Source organism: Sinocyclocheilus grahami, unplaced genomic scaffold (assembly GCF_001515645.1).
Source record: "Sinocyclocheilus grahami isolate Dianchi unplaced genomic scaffold, SAMN03320097.WGS_v1.1 scaffold137.1, whole genome shotgun sequence".
Lineage (NCBI taxonomy): Eukaryota > Metazoa > Chordata > Actinopteri > Cypriniformes > Cyprinidae > Sinocyclocheilus > Sinocyclocheilus grahami.
The window spans coordinates 2,526,740-2,551,551 of record NW_015505316.1 but is presented as its reverse complement, the minus strand read 5'-3'; the positions used below and the strand labels follow the sequence as shown (position 1 = coordinate 2,551,551).

At 35.7% G+C, this 24,812-nt stretch overlaps 1 protein-coding gene across 1 annotated transcript; it reads right to left on the bottom strand.

Annotated features, from left to right (window-relative positions):
* Positions 1-6: 6 nt before the first annotated feature.
* LOC107591137 (uncharacterized) lies at positions 7-24,750 on the bottom strand. The gene is made up of 7 exons (XM_016280178.1): positions 24,520-24,750; positions 24,253-24,295; positions 23,635-23,769; positions 22,960-23,069; positions 22,622-22,773; positions 20,902-21,045; positions 7-153 (listed from the first exon to the last, which is right to left on the bottom strand). Coding segments are annotated over exons 2-7 (690 nt in total). The 5' UTR covers positions 24,255-24,295; positions 24,520-24,750.
* Positions 24,751-24,812: the final 62 nt, after the last annotated feature.

Here is a 24,812-nt window from a genome sequence, read left to right as displayed (position 1 = left end):
ACTCTCTCACTCTCTCGGCATGGACAGACATGTAGTTTCTCGTGGCTCTGTCTCTCCTATTATGTCTCCATCGCCTGTGTCCAGGGCAGGCCTCTGCAGTCCCACCCTCCTGTCTGTCTCTGCTCCTCCCTCCTCCTCTCTTAGGTATTGATGCTGAGAAGTTTACCAAATGTTGTATGAAATATTCCCTCAAAACAAAACAGTGAACAGTGGAGATTTTCAAAATTGGGCTGACATTCTGGTCACTTTTGCTTTTACTATATTGAGTATTTCTTTTCATCTTAGCTGTAATAAAATAATTATGGCCATTGGGAACAGTGTTGGGTGTATTGCATTACTAAATAATTTTTACTGTACTTGAATTACTTTTGCCTTGAAAATGTTAAATAAGGGATTACTCTTAATTTTTCTGTAATTTGACTACACAGTTAATTTTGATGTAATTGCTTTAAACACTGTATATAGACTATAGAACAATTCTATATAAAACAAGAGTGGATTGGTCACACTTTATTTTAAGGTCCCGTTCTCGCTATTAACAAACCATTAACTACGACTTTTGCCTCAATAAACTACTAATTTGCTGCTTATTAATAGTTATTAAGGTAGTTGTAAAGTTTAGGTATTGGTTAGGATTAGGGATGTCGAATATGGTCATGCAGAATATGTGCTTTAGAAGTACTAATAAACAGCCAATATTGTAATAATAGGCATGCTAATAATTGGTCGCTATAGTAAAGTGTTACCAGTGGCTTTAACATCAAAATTTAACATCTAATGTTAAAATGTAACAGTCACCCTTTAAATACTTTGGTCAGTTCAATAATTATTTATGCAATTTTATATTATTTATTTGAAATTAAAAGAATAGTTTTATGTCTATCCTTATATTGTTCAACTGGTTAAGGTTGATATGGGATTTAAAAAGTAATAAGTAATGCAATATTTCTTGGTAATTAGTACAGTAATCTAATTACTCTGTTGAAGATGTAATTAGTATCTTGTAATTAATTCCTTTTTTTTTTTTAGAGCATCTTACCCGACATTGAATGGGAATAGTATAAAAGCTGAGCGCCATTCAGAATTTAACTGAGAATGCCTTTTAAATTCAATTCCTGAATTTTTTAGTGAGGAAATAAGAACAGGAAGCTGAACTTTTTAATAACCTGTCAAATATGGGCTTTCACGATTATAAAACCACCTTTACAGCTGTCATGAGATCACTTTATTAAAAAGATGAAAGAGCCCCGGTCTTGAATTCTCATATAGCCATTCCTGTCATAAGCTCAGTGATTTATAGAGCCTTGGTTATTAATAATCTTTACAGCAATTCAACTATTTTTCTAAAGCTCAGAAGTTGAACAGCAATACAAATGAGTCACAAATAACCCTAGTTTTGTAGGTTGTTGGTCCATTGCAGTGGACCTTGAGAGAAAACATGGAAAACTATTTTATAGGAGGGTAAAGGGAACCAAAGAAAAGCTAAAACGCTGCACTTAAACAAAACATGGTATAGACTTACAAAACCAAAATAAGTCATGGAATAAGAGCCTGACCAGTCCAAACATGGCATATGTGCTTGCAGTATCAGATATCTTGCATCTTGAACAAGACAGGAATCTATCCAAAGTGACAAGGAAATACGTAATGAAAAATAAGGAAAGCATGCAACCAACATAGTATCAGTTTTTCCAGAGGATATGAAGGTTGAGGGGAGTTTAAAAGGTGCAGCTGGACACGATTCAAGCGTCTCTTTTCATGTGAGTTTTGTGAGTCAGATGAAAGGAAGGTCACTGCACGTTGTGCTCTCTGTGCAAATGCCTTTGTGTCAGTGAGGCAGTCTAAACTGCTGCCAGGTGTGGGTTAAGGCTCATCTTAAACCATCTGATTAAATTGCATTAATAAGGACACACTGAGGCTTCCCTAAATTACAGAAGAAAATTCACAGATGCACACAATACAATGGTAAAACACACCATTACACATTCTGCAGCTATTTATTTAGAGAAAACCTTCATGTATGTCATACAAACAGTAATTTCCAACAAATGATATGCATTAAACCTACTTAAGCGGGGTCCAGTGGGTTACGACTTAAAGTAACTGAAATATAAAACTAGAGCTGCTATTTAGAAGAAAAAACATGGAATTAATTACATCGTTACTTTTTTTTAAATAGTTGATTATTATTTTTTCATTTGTTTTCTTTTGAAACTGTATTTATTATTTATTATGTAAATAATTGTATTATTTTTTTATTATGCAAATAAAAAATAAAAATGTAATAAAACTATTTACATCATAAATGACAAATTTATCAAATGACATCATATGCAGATTAAGTAATCAAATTAAAGTGCATATATAAATATTTACTAAGAAAATAATAATTTGTAAGCTGCTACTACTTTAAACTACTAATATTAACAAAAGCTAATTGTGATTCTTCTCATTTTTCAGTCCTGTTTCAGAATTTAAATAATGTGTGAAAATCCACTTTTTATCTATTTTTTTGTCTATTTTATCCAGACTGACACATTTCTGATTTGGTGTCACTGAAGAGTAGAAGAGCCTTATTGTTGAGGCTGTGGAAGTAAGAAAGAAAGATATAAATTGTTGGGAAACACTGACAAAGAAAACAAATAGAAAACATAGGCCATTGCCATTGAACTTGCTTATATTTCCGGCAAGAACAGGAAAACATTTGAAAAATCCATTATCCACATGATTTTATGCTGATTGTAAAAGATATGCTTGCTTCAGTCTTGCATATGAATGACAAATGAAAAGCACCTGCTCATTTTTTATTTGGTTTGCTGGAACCAAAATCATTGATCCTAAAGAAATACATCAAACTAAACTGAGCATAAAATCAGTCCCATTAAATTAGTCAGCTTCACAAGGATAGAGGCTCTGTTGGGGAGACTGAGAGTCCAAAAAAAAATCAGTTCTCCTGCATAGATCTGATCTCAGAGTGTCCACATGTGTCTTGAGACACACAGGATCACGGTCCAGTATAAACTCACAGAGCAGATACAGTGCACTGCCTCAAATCTGCAGTTAGTTGAACGGTCACAGCAGTTGTGATTGATTCTGGTTAAATATCCACATGAAGAACAGAACTTTTCTTTATCGGTTTTATAGGAGTGCAGCATAACTCTAAAATGTCTTCAGAAATCCATTCTGCCACAATAAACTACAGTATGAGATATCAATCTTCTTGAACTGAATCTTCTTGCCATCCGCCTGGCACAGGTCTTCAGGACTGGGAAGAATTAAACGGACAAATACACTTGGTGATTTTCAACTTGAATTTCAAGAAAAAAGCTTTCCATTTTACAGGACATTGAATTTGTAATTATCTTCATTAAGTCATGAATTAAGTTAAATAGACCATATATCTTGCAGCCCTGAAGCTGTTCCAATTATCCCTCCAGTGATTGACCATAAATCATATAGTGTCTCAGATGTTAAAGGTAAGCAGTTAAGGGAGTTAAGAGAGAGCTGTTTTTACATAATCCATCAAAGCTGCTGTATTTGGATTGAATGTCAAGCAGACTGCCAGTTTCAGCTCAGCTAAATATTTAGACCGTTGCCATTTGGCTTTAGTGATGTGCCAGGTAACTTGTCGGGGATCCACAAAAAATATACAGCTATAGGTCATATAGATACTGAAAGTCCTGCCCTATAGTTTAAAGTCAAAGTATCTTGCAAAATGGAGATTTCAACAAGGAGGGTCTGTTAATTATTGTTTGATTTCAAACTAATTTTCATAAGTAACAAAACAAAACGAAACAAAGCAAAGCAAAACAAAACAAAACAGAAAAAAACAATACAAAAAAACAACAAACAAACAAATAAATGAATTCACTCACACACACACACACACACACACACTACAATGATTACTAATGAATATTATATGAAAAAGTGAATAATGAAAAAGTCTTTGCTAAGTCCTTCTATCGGTTATGGGATATTTAGACTGAAACAGTTGGATACCAAAGGAAAAGTTCATGCCATTGGCTTTCACAGTGCCGTCACTTTAGTCAGTAATTTGGTTAAATCCAGTGCTCACAATGCAAGCCTTAGTCTTGGAAGTATCCCAGAAGCTCTTCCGTCTTTTCCATGGATCTGTGACCTCTGGGGAGATTACAGAGGAAGAAATGTTCCTTACCTTTATGACGCCGTCCTCTCGCCAGCAGGACTGATCTCACAGCAAACCTCACATATGCAATAAAACCCATCTCAGGTTGCAGGATTTTCAGCTCATTTTTATAAGCTGCAGTTCTTTGAGAGGAACTTCTTAGGAGATAATATGCCCTGCAACCATTAGCGTGAGATGGAAAAATGTGGTTTGCTAAGTATGTTGGTTGCTGAGTGGTAAAGTGGCTTCTCGAAATGGACTAAAGCAGATAAACAGAGGCATGCTTCTCCATGTATCTAATATAGTTGTCTGTATAGTCTAATGCACTGCCAGTTGAGCTCACTAATATTTCCTTTGATTAATGAGGAGAAGGAAAGACCTGCATTTTTAGCCATAACCTAATTCAAACCATGCATTCTATTTTGATTTATAACATAGTCCAAACCTCCCTCTTTATCTCAAAAGCAAGTCTTATTGATGGACATATAGATGGCTCAAAGTTTATATTATTGGCCGATAATAGCTTTGGACTGATCCATCACCCATGCAGATGTGAATGAACATGTGCAGTACTGTATACATACAATAAACCATTTAGACAAATGAACTGTAGCCTCGGAAGAATGCATTTACAGTGGAATGTCTTTATGAAAACAGTTTTGATAACCTTTCTTTATCCAGCACACTTTGTGGGAAGAAAATTCGCCTACTGTGGAGAAAAATGTGATCCAAAATGTAAGATAATTTGACTATGTAGTCTCATTCATTTCACTTAAATGAAGGGTGTGGAGACAAAACAATATATTAATCATAATGCAATGATTCATGTGGCAGTCACATAAATTTCTTGTGACACCTTTCAGCATATAAAGAACATGACAGTATACTGTTAAAATATTATGCTGACGCAAACCTTACTGCCAGAATGTTTATCAGTAAACTGCCAAAATAACCCACTCCCAAGTTTCTAAGATTTTACCCAGATATGCTTGGAGTGCTTTGCTATGTGGTTACTTTGGTTACTATGTGGCACTGTTATGTGGTAGCTGGGATGTTCTGGATGGATCCTAGTTTAACAGAGGCTAGTAAGTGCAAACATCATAAGTCAGGTAAATTAGAAAAGTCATCCCTTTTCCATAAGCCACATGATTTGAGATCTCATTAATATCCATATGTCTTAAAACAGTGCTAAAGGAGTAACTCACCAAACTTTTGTTTGAAAGAAGAATGCGTATGCAGGCATTTTAACCAACACCACTAATAGACTCAGTTTAAACAAAAAAATTTACTCATTTTTTACCCATGTACTATTTGTGTTTTCAGTTACTGACCTAAATAGAGGTTGCGCGGTATGAAGGTCTGGACAAAGACAGATAAATGAATGAGTACTCCCAATGGCTACATGCCTTACCCAGTACTTAAAGAGGAAGTTTACTTTGGCCCCTCCAGTGAAGTATCAGCAGTCAAAGCACTTTTTGATGTCCAAGTAGTTCACTGAGTGTCATTACAAAGCTGAGTCTGTCCTATCTAATGAGAGACACTTCAGGTTTAGGACACTAGCCAGAGTTCACAGACCACTCCTAAACACTTTAAAGCAGATCTAATGGAGCAGGGAGTGTCCGTCTGAACTCTTGCATGCTTATTAGGAATTTTTGGGTGTATCCAACAGACACCTGATTGGTGTGACATTTCCACTCGTTTTTTTTTTTTTATGAAAATGCAAATTAAACAAAATATGACATACATATGACAGGTCTTTCCATTCTCTCTGAGTGTTTGGTTAGTGTTAGAGCAAACTCTTTCCCACTGGTTCATGTGTATAAAATAGAGAGGTGTTAAGTGTCTAGCAGTGGAAAATGTAAAGTGGTTGTGGTTCTGTGGGAATGCAGCCTTTCAAATAAGCAAAATTGGAAAGCTGGTGTGGAAAAGCTACTATGCCATTTCTTTTTCCCTCTAGTGCTTTTGAGAGTGAAAGGCCATAAAATTTTACAGTATGAACAAAGTAAGCATTCTTACTCCAGAGAAAGCTGGACACAAATTAATTGCAGGATCGGCCACAAAAAGACTTTTTGGTTTATTTTATTTATAGAATCATATAAATAGTGACAGGAAAAAAAGTAACAACAAAAAAACAGCCAATATACTTTCCAACATCACAAAAAGCCATTTCCCCTAATTTCACAATTTGGAAAATATGTTTGGTTTATTTTATATAACTATGCATCCCTCCTTTTTATGTGCAGCTGCAATCTGACCAAAGGCATGAACCAATTAAGACCAAAAAGAGAAATAATTCCATATGAAAAGCATTTAAAGTGCCCCTATTATGCCCTTTTTACAGTTGCTAATATTGTTTTGGGAGTCTCCTACAATAAGATTGCATGCATGCAAGGTCAGAAAACACTTTAGTTTTCTCAAAATATGCATTTAATATCACCTCATTTTCCAGCGATTCTCCAACGATTGGTTCGAAGCAGTTCAAAGATTCAGTCTATCTAAACCCCTCCTTTCCGCTATCTGACCAATCAGAGCCTGCTCTGCTCTGATTGGTCAGATAGCCTAGTCTGTTGTGATTGGTCTACGGCGTACAGCGCGTGTCGGAAACGATACGCCTATTTCAACAGTTCTGTATTTTGAACGCTCTTTAGAAAATATAAACATCTATTATTTATCATACTTACAGGTTGTGATTCAGTGGAGCAGCTGGTCCAAATAAACAGGATACTGATCAATCTTTCAACAGCAAGTGTTTTGTGAATCCCGCGTTGAACTCCCTGAGATTAGAGAAGCAGTCATCAGTAGAATGACGTGTTTGTGCGTGGGGTCAAGTTGTTCACGGCCAGCCAACGTAGAACATAGGTGCGCATTATGCAAATGTGTTACCCCGTGACGTGTAGCCGTCACGGAACTGGGATTCGAATGACTAACGACTCGTTTCAGCTGTTCAGAGTCGATTCTTTATTTTGGGAGACAATAACTTTTTGTCTTATTTATCGTGCACTTTCAGCTTTACAACTTTTTAGATCGTTTACATTCACATACAGCTACATTACAGACTGCATGAAATGCAATATTGGAAATGGCATAATAGGGGCACTGGACATAAGAATCAATGGTAACACTTCAGTATAGGGACCAATTCTCACTATTAACTAGCTGCTTATTAGCATGCCTATTATTAAAGGGATAGTTCACCCAAAAATGAAAATTCTGTCATTAATTACTCACCCTCACGTCGTTCCAAACCTGTAAGACCTTCTTTCATCCTCGGAACACAAATTAAGATATTTTTGATGCATTCCGAGAGCTCTCTGACCCTCCAATAGACAGCAAGGATCCTTACACGATCAAGGCTCAGAAACGTAGCAAGGAGATCGTTAAAATAATCCATGTGACATCAGTGGTTCAACGGTAACTTTACGAAGCTACGAGAATACTTTTTGTGCACAAAGAAAACAATAATAATGACTTTATTCAACAATTTGTCTCCTCCGCTTCACCCTATAGCGCCATTTTGGAGAGTATCACATACGTAAACAACATATGTAACGTATGTACGCGGATACGTTGTTTACGTTCAGATAAATGTGTAAACAATGTGAACAGTGTATCCGCGTACGGTGCTGCTGACACAGAACATCATACGTTGTTTATGTATGTGATACTCTCCAAAAGTTTATTAGTACTTCTAAAGCACATTTTCTGCATGACCATTCTACATACCTAATCCACCCAATACCTACACTAAACAACTACCTTACTAACTATTAATAAGCAGCAAATTAGGAATTTATTAAGGCAAAAGTCGTAGTTAATGGTTTGTTAATAGCAAGAATAGGACCTTAAAATAAAGTGTGACCAAATCAATAACTGGCAATCATTATCACTAGCATGTGTATCTACAGTCTTGCAAATATTATAGTATTAGAACATTTGAATTCACCACACTGAAATATTAAGGTTTCAATTAGAAGGTTTTACAACTGGATGACTCTTCTGAAGTTCCTCAAAGAACTTTAAGTTCTTTAGAAAACCATCTACCGTCTAAAGCACAAGTGCTTTAAAAAACCCAGAGACAGATACTTAAGAACCTACAGTACAGTATAATGTAATATTAAAAGAATAGTTCACCAAAAAATAAAAACTATCTCATTATTTACTTACCGTCCCAACCTGTTTAACTATTTGAAACACGAAAGAAGATATTTTGAGGAATGTTTAAACTGTTTTATATGTCAATGAAGGCTAAACAACAACGAAGCACCACTGACCTTCACTATATGGACAAAAACTACTTCTATTCCATAGAAAAAAGATTTTAATCAATGTAGCCAATTTATAAACCATAGCTATGCAGCAAAAATTCTTCATAAAAAGTCATAATGGAGTTTATGACTATTTTACCTGTCACTTTTAACAATTAGTCTAACTGGAATCTGTATGTTTGTATAACAAACCTTTTTTTTTTTAAGTCCAATGTAAAATACTGAAGCCAATACTGAACCACTGCTTATAGATTACAAAAAAAGACTATATTGTCAATAGAAAACTTCTCAAGGCAAAACTCATTAAAAATGTACTCCTGACTCACGTTATTTTCCTGCTCTGACTTGACAAATCCCATTAAATTTAGGATTAAATGCTCAAGACATGGGTGTGTTTTGAGGCTGAAACCCCATTCACGCTGGACAAGTGAGCCCAAGGGAGCAAAGCCTTGCCAGTTTGTCTCTGCTGAACACCAATGCTGTTCCATCTTCCAAACAGATAACCATTCCAACAAAAGCACAGTGCTAGTCACGTCCTGAGTAACCATGTTCTGACGCAAACCATTAGATCAAGCACTGAAGATGTCCAAACTATCTAGACAGGTCTGCCAAATACAATTTTTTTTAACGTATAGTGTCTTATAATGATAACTGACTTTAATCAAGCTTTCACTATGGACGTTTGGGTTCATGGGAAGGAACCGAGATGTAAAGTTTCTGCTTGATTGCAGAGCAAAGTAGTAAGCGAGATCTCAAAGTATGGCTATATATTTAGACCTTGTTTCGTTTGGGCTTTTTGCCCTAATAATTCTCTCATCCATCTGCACATTTGAACTCCAAGAGCACTGCAGGGGAAAAAGAAATCAAGCAGTTTGGATCTAAATAAACAGAAAGGATGTAAAGCCACATCCATCACAGAGGAACGTGGAAGTCAGGTTGTTGAAGGAGTAGAGGGTCAAACATGTTCAGTAAGTCTTTGTTTTAAGAACGTAATACAGGTCAAGTTATCTTTCCTGACACTGAAGTCTACAATAAATCCATCAAAATGTGATATTTAGTATGAAACGTACACGCAGGGAATACAAGATCTGTGTGTATCAGTTTCAAAGTGTGCACATCAAGGTGAGGTTGGCAGCTTCTAAATCCTCCGATAACATCTAACCCAAATTCTGATGAGGATGAAGGAGAGCACACGTCAGGTAACTATGAACAGATTGGAGGTTTTTGTCTTTATAGTCATCCGGGCAGGGAGAACAAAGGGCTCAGCATCTTTATGACAACAGTATGCAAACTGCAAAACTAAATCTTGTGGGCCCTGACACGCTGACCTAAGCAGGATATTTGTTTCTTCATTTGGACTCAAATTCAGGGTCCGCCCTGAGGCTCAATTACTGTCAACACCTGCAACAGCACCACAAGGGGCGTTTTTTTCACTTAATACTTCCACATTAATCAAATGGAGAGCCTGCACCTGCTTCAAGACAAATCATTCAACATTTTCTGGAAAATATCTCATTTTATTTCCATGAAATCCCAGCATCAAAGCAGTAACACTTTTAACAAAGAATGTTAAAATATATATATATATATATATATATATAAATAAATAAAACCATAATACAAAATTAATAAATAAACGAAGCAAGAAAACCTGTGCTATTTTTATATTTTCAATTTTAATAAAATTATATATTTTTATTATTTTGCATTATTCTTTTTTATTTAATTTTTTGTATTATTTTAAGTACGAGTCACCACAGATTTTTGAAATAAAAAAACAATAATAAAAAAAAAAATACACCTTCCTCACATGAATGGTTCCAAAAATATTTCCAAAAATATGTCTGTGATCATTAAATGTCACAGTTATGTTACAAGTACAGTTTGTTATATAAAATATAAACTAAATACAAATATTCCATGTACATCTCTAAATCTGGTCAGTCTAATTGAGTTATACATTCTAACAAAAAAAAATTCCTTACCTGAGAAATCTGTCATCATTTTTTTACTTTCATAACATTCGAAACTCATGTGACGTTTTATTTGAAACAAAAATGAACCAACTGTAAAGTTTAGTAGCAATTTCACTATATTTATATTAAATGTTTTAGTTTTTTTATTTATAAAACCATTTTATATGCATTTATTTTTAATATTTTAAAATATTGAATTAAAATTTTAGGAATCTGAACCAAAGTTACCTTTCATTTTTATTTCTTACCTTTTGTATGACTCTGTTATAGATAATTCGTAATGATATCTAAATGAAGATTTCTTCTTAGTTTTTATTTATTTATTTTAATTTCATAAACCTTTAGCAAATATCTGATTATAATTCAGCAAACAGAGACTGGAAATTTACATACTGAGACGTCTTATCACCAAAAATATATTATATATATTTATATACACACAAAATATATACATATTGCCCCCACTAGAGGGCAACATTGACACGTTTCAGGAAAAGTGTTTATTGTGGTGATACTTGTCATTGTCATAACAGTGTATGGGTTTGGAACAATAATGAGGATGAATAAATACTGGCAAAACTTTTATTTTGGGGCGAACTATCTCTTTAAAAGCAGGGAAGAACCATTTAGTCATTACAAAAATAAGTAAAGGTAAAACTCATTGCAGAAAAGAGCTTCAGGTAGCATGTGGTATCATGTTCCCAAAAAACTAAATGGCCTAAGTGAGTAGAGAAGGATGTCCCACTGAGGACAGTAAGAGGAGAAAGTAAAGGTCCCCGCAGTGGGTCCCTGCCAACACAGGTGTGCTGAGAACAATAAAGGAAAATCTCTCTCATGAGGTAATACTGTCCAGACTGAGGGAAACTACCATTTGAAGACATTTTAGTTGTTTAAACATGTATATGTAAATCTGCAAACGAATGAGAGGTGAATTCACTTAGTGTATGTGAGGTATAGTGGAAAAATAGCTTGTTTTAGTTCTAAATTTGTTATTCTGAGGAGCAGAATCACTCATCCTTTCCAGTCCTCAACATTCCAGAGCTCATTTCTGAATGCAGTGGATACAACAGATCCTTGTGTTTTTCTAGGCAGGTGAAGTACAGGTTACGAATATGCGATCAGGGAATTCCTGCACATCCATGCAATTTGATTTTATTCACATAAAGGATATTACAAGACAGAGATATGAATAAAAACAAAACTAAAAACTTATTAGGACCTTATCCAAATGAAACATTTTTCATGAGCACACTGATTAAATTGTGTACATGCATAGAAAAAAAACATCTAAGATCTTAAAGGAAGCAAGTCTTACTGCTAAAGTTGAAGATTTATTGTTTCCACTTATCTATCTGCCACATATCAGTCAGGCTGATGCAAAGCATTTCCAGTGCTATTAAAACTGAGCACCCCATCATGTCGCCACGGATCTATTGGAGTAAAAAACAAAGCTTTCATTTTTATGCATTTCCCAGACTTTTGGACCAAATAATTTCCATGACTTTTATTCAAATTTATTTATTTATTATTCAGACCTATTTGTGAACAGGTTCGATTGATTCATCGAACTGACTCGATTCAGCAAGTTTTACTTTATCCAAGAAAAATATCCTTGTCTTTTCCAGGCCTGGAAAACATCATTCTAAAATTACCTGGCATTATTTCAAGAAATACAGTGTCTCTTTTTCCTTATTTATCATCTAGGGTGGAAAAATTGCATGTACATAAATAATAGCTAGTCAAAAGCCTAAATATGACTTTGGTATGGACTTCATTCTTATCGAATAAATATTATATACAGAACACATCATCCACAATATTATGAATGGAGTGACAGATAACACACAAAAGCCAAAAACAAAGATGAATGGATGGACAGGTATGCACAAAACAATAGATGGATGGATGGACAGGTATGCACAAAACCAAAGACGGATGGATGGACAGGTATGCACAAAACCAAAGACGGATGGATGGACAGGTATGCACAAAACCAAAGACGGATGGATGGACAGGTATGCACAAAACCAAAGATGGATGGATGGACAGGTACGCACAAAACCAAAGATGGATGGATAGGTGGATGGTTGGACGGACAAACAGACTTAATAGCATCTTAACCATGTAATGCAACACCAAACAGTGGTTTTGGTTTCAGTAAATAGGCTTATGCCGAATCATGGTTGTGAAAAAGTAATAAAGATCTACGAGTAATCTGATACAGAATTACACAATAACATACTAAACAAACCTGAGCATGCTTTACATATGTAACCTTTAAAAATGATAGATGGCATAGACTCTGACAGGAGAAAGACAATCCTTATAAACTCTTGATTGCTTCTAAACCTTTTCCTTGTTATTTGATATTAGGTTTATATTTTGGGATCCCCCACAAGGGAAAACTCTGATTAATCAGGCTGAACTGTCTTGGTATAACTGCAATTTACTGCTGATAAATATGTTTGTGTGATTTTATTATTCGTGATAAATCTTTCCTTGGGGAAACAAAAATCTGGACAAGTTTCCTTTTCTCTCTTCACTAAACCCAGTGCCAGCGCAGAATACTGATCTCCTAATAAGCTATTATCTGTGGGCAATATGAGCCTTTAATACCTTGTTGCAATTCCCTCACAGGTAAGTGACTTCCCAAGTAATACCCCATCATGACAGACCAGAGACACAAGCAAAATAAATGATGAGATGGTAAGAGATAAGAGACGTTTCCATTTCACTTCAGAGAGTCCCTCTCACATTAAGAGTAATTAATGAGAGTGAAGACTTTATACACAGCTACAGCTACTATTTTCATGAAAGCCTTTCCTCTGCACATGTCTCCAATCAGATTTCAGTTCATGGCAGGAATACATACTGTAACTCATATACATATATTTCATCAAGTTCTAGTGGAAGCTGGATGTCTTCCAGATACAAATGCATGAGACTGAACATGCACGTCTTGACATCTTGATAGCAGGCGACATATAGTCCAGGAAAAAAAACATATTGTCTACTGAAGTTAACATTTACTTTAGCATTAACTTTACAACTAAATTTATACTAAACTTAAAGACAAACTTCATAAACAGTCTAAAGTCTAGAGAATATTGAATAAGGTCACTGAATACCCACATATATGAATTATATATTGTAACTACTAATACAAATATTGAGTTAATCAAAAGGCATGTGAAGTAACTAAGGATAGAAATCATAAAGAATTTTGGTTCTGGTTCCAATTCAATTCCAGTTCCTTAACGGTTCCATTAATGATTCTTGTAGTACTACAGTACTAGGAATAAATGTTTCAAAAAAATAAATGCAAAAAATTATTTCAAAATGTCCAATCCAATTATTAGCCTTAATTATATATTAAAAAGCAATATTACACAAACCATAGTACAGTAAATGTTTATTAAAATGTCATCTGTAGCCTAGTTGTTTTATTCACTAAAAATAATCGAACTACGTTGATTGCACTATGTTTCTGATTCACTTTTTGTCGTCTTGTATTTGTCACACTGTAAATTCAGTAGCGCTGTTGCTGCACCATTGAAACGGTACAGTATTCCTCCCACAATAGAGGAGGAATGCACATACAAAAACCATTAACAGACTGATTCGTTACGGTATTTTTTTTTGTAATGGAACTAATTCTGCATAAGAATCGGTTCTTAGTTCCCAACCATAGGAAATTACATACGACACTTTCCATTTAATCACATTCATATGTATCCATTTCCAAAACAATCATTATGAATCAATCAAGCATACATTTCTATTTTACAAGCACTTGTTGTTTCTGTTCTTAGGGTGCTTAAGTGTCCCTCGAAGGCATCTATCACAGGAAGAAAAAAATGAATCAGCCATACTGCTGTGCAGCATTACTCAAAGATGTCACTCTGCCCTGCATGGTTTTAATGAAAAGCTTCCAGATATATGAGTCCCTACAGACTTCATGCTAAAACGCATCACCTGCTACTGCTAGTACAAACTGTAGCTCTGCGAGATAAATTATAGCAACTTAAAGTGTGTGGCATGAGTGGTTAAGTTCAAGAATAAGACACATACTCTTATGTTTTAAAATCTCAAAAGTATTTGAAAAGCATGCTGTAATGACTCATCTGGCTTTACTAATGCCTTCAGAATACTTTCGTGTCATCTGTAAGTCAGAGCCATGGAAAACATCAAGGATATTGTCTAACATTTATCTAGGAATGTGGGAGCATGACCAGCATGTGTCTTGTATCAGGGGTTTAGCGATATGGCAAATTGCTGAAGTATTTCCTCCTTTATCAAACACATTTCGGCACTGAATTTTCAGGAGATACTACAGAAAAAAAAACATTGCTACTGCATCTAATGACAATAAACACAAGGATTCGGGGGAATGTAGACAGCAAGAAGAAATTGACAATACTACACGAAACCGTATTATCACCCAGCAAAGTTTTAAAAGTTATAAGGATATATAGTACATCCAACATTATCCGCAAATAAATCTGACTTGAAGTTACACATCCTTGCATCATTCAGTGAAAAAAGTCAGTCATACTCTGACTTTACATTTTTAGGTGAAATATCCCTTTAAAGGTTATACATATCATGAAAATCCATGTTTAATCAAATCAAGTTTCCATGTTTAAGTGCTATAATCGAGTCCCCTTGCATCTACCAACCCAGAAAACGTGAAAAAGAACAACCAGAAAGGGGATCTTATTATAATATTACCGCCCCTTAATCTGCATGTTTCCACCCACGGCGCCTCCATTGTGTTTTCGCAAGCGTCAACGGTGTACCCGTTCGAAAGTTCTGCAACCTGTTCTGTTCTGACGAGCACAGAACACTGTTTAAAGTCATAACCGACTGTTTTTGTAACTCATGTGTGTTTTAACATAAGCGTGTCTGTATATGACAGTTTAAGCACAATACGACATGAAAGAGAACTTCGTTTAGTACTCACACGCCGTGTGACAGCTGCTTTCTGTGTGTTCTTCAGATGTGTGCGCTCAGAAAATCGTATATCAGAAGTTTAAACTAATATGGTTTAAAACGCATGATTTCAGCACAACAGAAATGATAATCAAAACCAAACTGATGTTTTTTGACAGAAATCTGAGGTACGAATTGTAAAGGCAGAGTTCTATTCTGGAAAAGGGGGCATTTAAATATAATAAATAATCTGTGGGGTATTTTGAGCCGAAACTTCACAGACACATTCTGGGGATACAATATTACATATTGTACAAAGAGACAAGATTAGCCCAATTCTGTTTAAAATGAAATTCTACATAATAAAATATAAAACCTGCTTTTTTCCCATTCACCAAAGTTCTGCCCACAGTCAATCATCTATACTCCAGTCTCCTCTGTGCCCATGTGCCCTTTGACCTCAGCGGCACAAATCCTTCATGTTGCAAACACAGCCCTGTTTGCTGAAGGAAACACTATCCCATTTTCCACTGATACTGCTTCTGTTGCCTTTTCCACTGGTTAACTTAAAGGCTCTAACTACAGCAAGAAAACACCAAAAGCAATTAGCTTAATCACACATCTGAGATTCATTGAGTCTCAGCAAAATAAGCTCCTGTCAGTGATCAAAAGAAAAGTCATTTTTAAACCACAATTGTGTAAGATATTGACATGAAAGTGATAAATGAGGCATGAGGCATATTGAAGTGGTTCAGGAAGTCTGGCCAATGGCTACCTCTCTCATGACAGTATGTCATGAACTACAGGATGTTTGCATTGCTTCTGATCACTGATAAGGTCACTGGCACAATGAAGGACACCCACAAAAAGTAAAATGAGGCTTGACAAGAAGAAAAGAGGCAAAGAATCTGTATTAAACTGTAAGACAACAGTGTTCAAAAGGACTGTTTATATAGGGCTGCATAAGTTGTTTGCTCACCCAGGATTCTCACACAGGCATTTTTATATACAGAATATCTAAAGGGCTTTTTCAGTAGGAGAGCAACATATATTGATATTGCTAGCTACTTTATAATGTCCAAGATTCCTGAACTCAAAACAACCTCAGAAACTCTACTGTTAAAACAATCAGTTTTGCTTTAGCCACTGAAAATATTACAGTAAGAAAACTGTCATGTCCAATACATCCATTGAAAATTAGATTCACAGCCTCTCAATGTAATGACATCCATTGAGGGAACCACATCAAGACTACACCAGACACCTCAGCCAAGGCTATTTCACACAGATTGGTTTAGATGTAATTCATGGCACAAGGTGCATCGTGGGACCACATACTGGCCTGTTATGCATGTTGTATCTATGTGCTAAAATTCACAACAAAGCTTCAGAACTTGAACTTGAATTGGTCACACAATAACCAAAGGAAACTGATGACAACATGAACGATTTAAATTACTTCTATTTCCCATTTATCCCCTCGCAAAACACTGGATTTGATTAGTTTTGTCTTAAAAATCACAGAATGAGTTGGAAACAAATTTGCTTCTACAAGTGAAACATATCATGTATTAATATCATTGCAAAAAGAATAATATGAAGAGAATTTAATGCATCATATTTTTTTCTTACAATGTCTTCGATTTCCTTTGACCGTTGTAATACTTGGCATGTCTTTAATCTCTTGGTTAAAGTTAATTTTCTGTTATTCCGGATCTGGACGCAGTACTTATTCAACTTCAGAGAAACTTTTGAGAGAGAAAAAAATAAAAACAAAAACAAAAAGAGAGCTCGGAGGGGAGAATTATCCACCGATTAATATAAAATAGTGCTGTCAATTGCGATTAATCGGGTCCAAAATAAAAGTTTGTGTTTATATAATACATATGTGCGTACTGTGTATATTTGTATGTAGCCTATATTTATACAGTATGTATAAATACAGACACATATTTAAAAAATATTTAGCCTGCATTTATATAAAGCGTGATTAATCATGATTAATCGATTTGACAGCACTAAAAGGTGTGATTAATTCAGCTAATTTGCTGCAGTTATTAAATATTGTATTATTCTTTATTTTTAAAGTAAGAAAGTTAATAATATAATGAATTTTAGTCATCTACAATTGCTATTTTGCCAACAATTGTACGTACAGGAAAACTTCTCACGAGACAATTCACATGTGCGCACATTAATTTGTTCTTAATCTCATTCTAATATTAATGTATTTGGAATATTCTAAGTGAGCAATCGTTTTCTGAGGTTAGTCATTTGCATAAAACATGCCCAAACCATCTTCATATAAGGACTTTCCACACAACTCTCATTAATGGCCTTTCGTCACTCTCAGCAAACATACAATGCTCTCTAAAGACATGGTCTATGGCAGACGTTCAGAAAGATTCGAGCAATGCCAAGTTTGCCATTCTCAAAACCAGTTCAAACACAACACCAGTGCACTTTGAGTAACTAGCTCAGTTCTGGCATGGCAACTCTCTGAGAGTTTAGCATGGTAATGTGCGTGACAATGTTAATGTGTTTAGTCCTGGCAGAATAGATCTGCTACACTGCTGCTGCGGCAGAGCAATCACTGAGACTTGCTACTGTATTGGATAATACATCTACAGACATGCTGCTGTGAGTATGTAGGAAATATTGCTGCTGCACATGAAACAATACATAGCATACATGAATCACCCTGTAGCAGATCTATACAGGTGGAGCTGGGGAAGGTGGAGGGTTTCTGAAGGGCGCTGCAACTGCTACAGCAAGCACAAGCCAAGTATTTGAATATTGAGCAGCAAGCTCATTGGCTGTTTATGTGAAAAGAAACCAGTTAGATGCGCCATGTGAATAATGATGTGATTATATAAGATTGAGACAGAACCTGTCGGCTTGCGCCATCAAGAGTTTCATGACAGACCTTTGTATTTACAATGAAATCAGTTACCACTACAATGGGGCTTAAACAAAGTGATTAACGTAACTGAACCTGTGTGTCTGTGTGATGTATATCTGAAAACATCCTTGACAAATCACATTACACAATTAAACAGGTTTTCTATTACGATGAATTGTGGCACAACTAAACTGTTCTTCTTCCACTCCTGGAATGATAAAACATCAGATCAGGACAAAATGGATAATGCCATAACTGTAAAAGAAAGGGCTTTTGTTGTACCACCAATTGAAGACAACAATTCCCTGATGTTCTTGAAGACAAATGGACAGCACAGGACACAAAAGCAGCATAAATCTGCATTAAGCATTTGACATTCATAAGAACTGGGATTTGGGGATTTTCTTTTGCCCTGTTGTTGATGATTCTGACATTCAGCCAAAACGTTTCCTCCAGTCTGATACATGTGGTGTGACCGATGCCTGAGGAGTGTGATAGAATACCGCAGCTGTGCTGCGACTAAACCCTCAAATTTGATCGTCCAAACATTTGTTCTTACAGTCAGCGATCACTATCAGGGCTTAGTGAGCCCTGAGGTCACATCTCTGGTTGGTTTAATAAAAGGTCTGCTCAATGATGTGAGTGTTATAAAGGGACAGCCGATCAAACACTTCGTTTGACTACAAGAATGAGAGTCATTCTATCCGACCCATGAGACAAAAGGGGTTAGTAACAGCACATCCATAACTACAAGTCTTGTAGCCTCTTGGGCTGCATCACACACAATCTTCACAAGGCAGCAGATCTGGAGAGGAAGACAGACCACCTGCTGAGGTTTGTGTGTCCAACACAATCTCTTGATTAAAAAGACTCTGACTAAGGGCAGAGGAGGCCAGAAGAGAATAATTCAAATTTTCAATGGTCTTGAAGAAAATTGAAGAATTATTTATAGTAATCATGCATCAAACAAGGAAAATAAATCTCTTACAACTACTTAGAGGATATAAAATAAAAAAAGCAACATACTGTCAATTATCACCATTCATGGCTACTAATGTAGTACAACTGAGAAGTCAGAATCATGTCAATCATCTCACATCACACTCTCACCGACCCTGTTATAACTGCAGGTATTGCCACCAAAAACAAATTCAGAAAGCATGCTGTTGTTATTCTTGGATTTTTTTAAGAACTCTGAGTGATTTCTTTAGAAACTCTCTGGCTTTCCTCTCATATTTCAGAGAAAATAATCTTAAGTTAGCTTTGCAAATAACACGTAGAGTCCCTTTGGAAACAATCGAATACTGGCAAGACAGAAACTGTGAGACAGTGTTTAAACAATAAAAATGGAATTGCATTTATGTGATATAGACCATACATATCTCAACAAACAATCCAACATTTTTGCGATTCCATTGTTTCTTTGGGGAGCTTTCCTAAAACCACATCAAATCTTTTTCACAATTTTTCACATTTTCACAAGCTGAAAACAACAGGAGTTTTAGTGGAGCTTAATTCAATTAAGGAGAACTTTCCAAGTAGATTAAGCCTTTCTACAAAAAAAACAAATAGCTTGAATTAATCTGTTGTAGTAGTTAATCATTGTTCTAGTATTTAATCTAGTATGCATCTTTTAAAAAGAGTTCATAATTATCAGCAGGATAATCTTTTTCCTGTCAGCAGTAGTTAACGTTATGTCTGTAAGACACTTCTCACCCAGTATTATAAAACTCTTCCGGCAGGATGTGTCTGCACAGAGTTGGCTTTCGTCCTGTGGGCTCTGCCAGCTATACTTACTTTACAACACAAACTTTTATCACTGCCCAGTGCCCACTTTTGATGGTGTCACAGGAGAACATCACAGTGCAGGGTGCTGACTACCTTTTTTATCAAAGCCTCTATCAAAACAAGTCTAAGAAAATTATAAACTAACTGATTAAATGTGTTACAACCTGCCAATTTGCTAGGCACTGCAGTGATGAAAAGCTGCTTTATTACTGTAGAATGCTAAGCTGCAATGAAATGATTTGAAGATGATGAAGTCAACCTGTTCTTTTGACAAAAAGTAGTTAGCAACACTACACACTGCCAAACAATAACAACACTGAGGCTACTTAAGGGGGCCATAACTTTTTAAACACATAAAAACCAATAGAAGAACAGATAAACCAGAAAAAAAGCTAAGACAAGCAAACTAGGTTTTTTTTTATTAAACATGTGACGTGACAGTGTGACGTGAAATAATAGGATACACCTTCGTTTATAAAACCGAGTTAAAAACTTTGCAGCGAACAGCAGTAATCTAATCAGTGACTTTTTAATAAATTCATTTATTTGAACAAACTGATTCCCTAAAATTTTAGTGACTCTACAAAACCAAGACCTTTTGAGGAGATCTTTGAATATTTGTTGTGAGACTAAATCACATTTTTACAGGTTAGAGGATCTAACACCCCCGTAGTTTTGTCTGAAACACAAATCACACGCCATGCTCTACATTGCCTATTTTATAGCAATTTCTGCAGCAGCCAGAAGGTCTTTGGTAACCTGCATGAATTTCCCACCCGCACAGACAATGCAGCTGGGCAGAAGAACCCCCGAAGCCTCCAGAGATCTGCTCTAAATCACAGTCACTTAGAGAAGCCAGACTCTCCTCCAGAACTGTATTCTCACACTCACTTTCACAGAAATGCCATAAGGGAACACTGATCCTGCAGTGTAAGGAAAGGGATTTAACTGCCCTATCAGCCCTGCTGTGACCTTAGAGTGGTTATGTTCTACTGATGCACCTGGAGGCTGTTCTATACGATTGTAGTGGAAGTGCTGATGAACAAAATGAGTAAAGCAGAATGAACTGACAGAGAGGTCCAGAGGATGGAATAATGAAATTGAGAAGCCCTTTGGGAGGACAACATATATTCTGATACAGGGGTTGGAGGTGCATAGAAAAATGCACTCATGACATGCTAATTCTCTCTCAGCAGTATCATAGGAAGGAAGAAAAATGATCTTTCATTTAAGTGTTATCATGACACTGATAGAACACAGTCTGTTAAAATTCATCACACAAGCCAACTGACATTCACCGAGTGCTATAAGAATGAGATAGAGCTTTAGTTCAAAGCTCAAATAACTTGTGTGCTCATCATACTGACAGCTGGATCCATTGAATCCTGCGGGGCAGTCACACAGTTGATTCAAGCGCCCTGTACACACAGCCCCATTAAAGAAGACACCGTAAGTGCAGAGAGCTGGAGCAGAAAAGAGATTTAGAAGCAGACAGTCAAGTAAATTGTTCTATGGGGAAATTTAACACATGAAAATATTGAAAGTTGGTTCAACATGATCAAATTATTCATTATTTGTTTTATTTCACCAGGCAGTGATAATGACAAATCACTTATAATATTCTGTTTGTTATGGCAAATCAGCTGCTAAATCAGTTACAGCAAATGAGAGAACCAAATGAAAAAATAGAAAAGAAATAGAATTACACCCCAAAATGTAGTTTTAGTTTGATGACTCAAGTTATTCATATTAAATAAGTAAATAAATCAATAAAAGGAATAAATAAAGTAATACTATGAATTCATAGTGTGTCCATTTGACAGCCTGTTCATTTCTTTCTAACTGAAGATCCAGAAAGCAAAAAGACCATATCATCTTTATTTGATATTAAAACTGCTCTAGGCCATTTTTTTTTTAAATACCGCTTCTATCTGACAGATGTAATTCAAAAAAAGAAGAAAACAGCATACAGCTTTGTATGATATTAAATGCCAACTTATAAAGAGACTTACATGTATTACAACTGTTGATTATTAAACTACTGACAGAGGCTGAGCTTAGCAGGAGCAATTCACCCTCATAATCTAATTATGGGATTCATGTAATAGGATATTATTGTAGAATTAAGATCTATGGGGGATCCCAAAAAAAACTAAAACAACAGTGATTATCCCTGAGATGCTCTCCAAACTCATTGCACCGAAAGCTACAGTAAATGTCCTCCACCTACAGCTGTCTTTTGATTATCACAAAGGTTCATTGTGTCCTAGCTCACTGCAAGAAGAGGTCACTAAGCCTTCCAGATTCTTACAAAGCCATTGATGAGAAGCTATGCTCTGCCTCTTTATGGCCTTTAAGCATTCAAACATGTTTAGGCTGCGATGAACTGGCTGCCATGTCATTTCTAAAAATACAAATACATGCTACGCCATGTCATCAAGGGCAAACCACTCCACAAAATAAAGCAGAAGTGACAGTAGTAAGAGACCCTAAAGAGATTAAGCAATGTGGGCTAACCATTCAAAACATCATCTTTTGGATTATTCTCATAGATTTCAACACAACACTGACTAAATCCTGTGATTTATTATTTGATATTTAGAGAATATACAGTTCCATTGTGCCCAAACAACAATCCTGAACCATCCTGAACAAAGATAAAGAGTCTATTGAAATGTTGCTGGTCCCCAAAATGAGCATCTGATGAAAAGTTTCTGTTCATGATTGACAACAGCAACAAAGCCAGAATCCCTCTCATGGAATCTCCAGAGAAGAACAGAAATCTCATTAATCATGTAAGCCATTCACTACACAATCCTTCAGTGAATGATGTTTATGAATCATTAACCTCAACCATACAAATCTACACTTAAAGTTTAGGGCCTATATGTTTGTTTTTCATGTCATGTCTGATAGATATAGGACAGACCTGACAGTGGAAATACTTACGATAGAGGCAGCCTGCCTCTGCATTGAACTGGGACCATCCACGACAGCATTTGTATGTAGTCTTAAAATCTTGTCTGTAGTCCTGCCTGTAGCCTATGTAGTAGGCAGTCCTACAAAGTGATAAAAATATGATTACTACAATCAAACTAGTTCAGCAAAATTTGAGACAAATAGCATGGATTCTCACGATTGGCCAATCAGAATTAAGTATTTCAGAGAGCCGTGTAATAATAGACTTCTAAACCCCAATTAGTTCAGCATTTGTTCAGTGCAATGGCAACTTTAGCAAGCCCAGTGTCTGTTTAATGAGGGCTATTCAATGATCTTCCATAATTGCCAAGGGGGATGATGGCTCTGAGAGTCTTGAGCTTCCTTTTGATTCCCAAAGCATCTGAGACCCTTAATAACCATCGTCTCTCAACAACAGGATCAGTTTCTAACTGCTGTCTTTCTCTAGCCCTCTGCCCATTCTCAAAAGCGGCAAGAAGTTGGCTGGCACTGAAAGGTGTACCATTGAGAAATGGCTGTCAGGGTAAAAAGGACTATTGATAGTGAATCAGGACAGAGGGACTCTTTACTACATGTAAAATCTAGTGCCAACTTTTAAAATATTTCATTTCTTTTGTTGTAACTGTATTCAATCTAACTAGATCTTGAAGTCAAATGAATATGTACCTCCTTTCATAGTCCATACACCAAGCATGACCTGTGCATCCTTGCCTCCAAACCTTCACCATACGTGTAAAAGCCTGTACACATGGCTTTTTCTCAGCTGTGATGATTCTCTCTTTTTCTGAGCAGACATTCGGCCTGAACAAAGAAGAATGAAATAATTACTTTCCATTTCAAGTGCATAATGCAGCTCTTACATCAGCAACTCTGTTTTGAGGTCTTTTAGAACAGAATAACTGGAAAGTAATTTGTAATTAATATAATAATAATAATAATAATAAATTACATTTTAATAGTGACATTTATTGCATATATCTGAACATAAGAAATACTGATTTGCTTAACACTTTTAATTAAAAATTTTGTACATTTTTATATACTATATTATATAGTATACACTATATTAAAAGTACTTTATACTTAAAACATAATTCTGTAAGAAAAAAAAGATGCTTAAGTTTGAATTTTTTTTTTATTATTACTTCATATTCGTAACAAACGTTTCATGCAAGAAAAGAAACAGATTTGTGCATACAATCCAATTTTCATGCCGTCAATAAATTTGCCAAATTAAAATAATTAAATCATGACTAAAATGTAATTTATTTTCATGCTACTTACATAAAAGGCTGCAGAGCTCGATGACAGCACGACGAACGGATCTCTGTAAGCAGGAATAATAACATCACCGCGTGTATATCCATGTCAAAAAGCCTCACAACACTTTTCCATACAGATTAAACTGAGTGTGTTCAGGCTGTTTCATCTGGAAGGAACGGCATATCTGGTACTGTAGTCCTACTGAGTGTTTACTAATAGCATTTACAGTAACGTGTTGCATGGATGGGGCAGGCTTGGACATACGACTGATAATTTAGAGAAGGTTACCTATGGGTTAATGATGAGCAGCGTTTCCTTGCCCCTCAAAATGTTTGAATTAATTCAGTTTTTTCTCAGTTGCATTGCACTGCAAACGTGTTCAGTGAACATGCTAAAGCATACTGTCAAAACCCAGATATTTAAACATAACGTAGAGGTAAATCGATTTGGGTTACAATTGTTTTTGCAATGAGTTTAGTAATAAAACAACAGATTTTGGGCTGTAGCAAACATTGAACACCTGCGTAAGTACAAACGAAATGTTTGAAATTGTCTTTAGATTGTGCTGCCACCTAATGGCC

Bases quoted from the DNA above. Each gene is read 5' to 3' on its own strand.
- LOC107591137 (XM_016280178.1), bottom strand. The intron at 22,774-22,959 runs GTAAGTATTTCC...TCTTCTCTGGAG, and splicing joins AGAGGCAGGCTGCCTCTATC to ATTCCATGAGAGGGATTCTG. The intron at 21,046-22,621 runs GTATATTCTCTA...TTTGTTCATCAG, and splicing joins TGTTTGGGCACAATGGAACT to CACTTCCACTACAATCGTAT.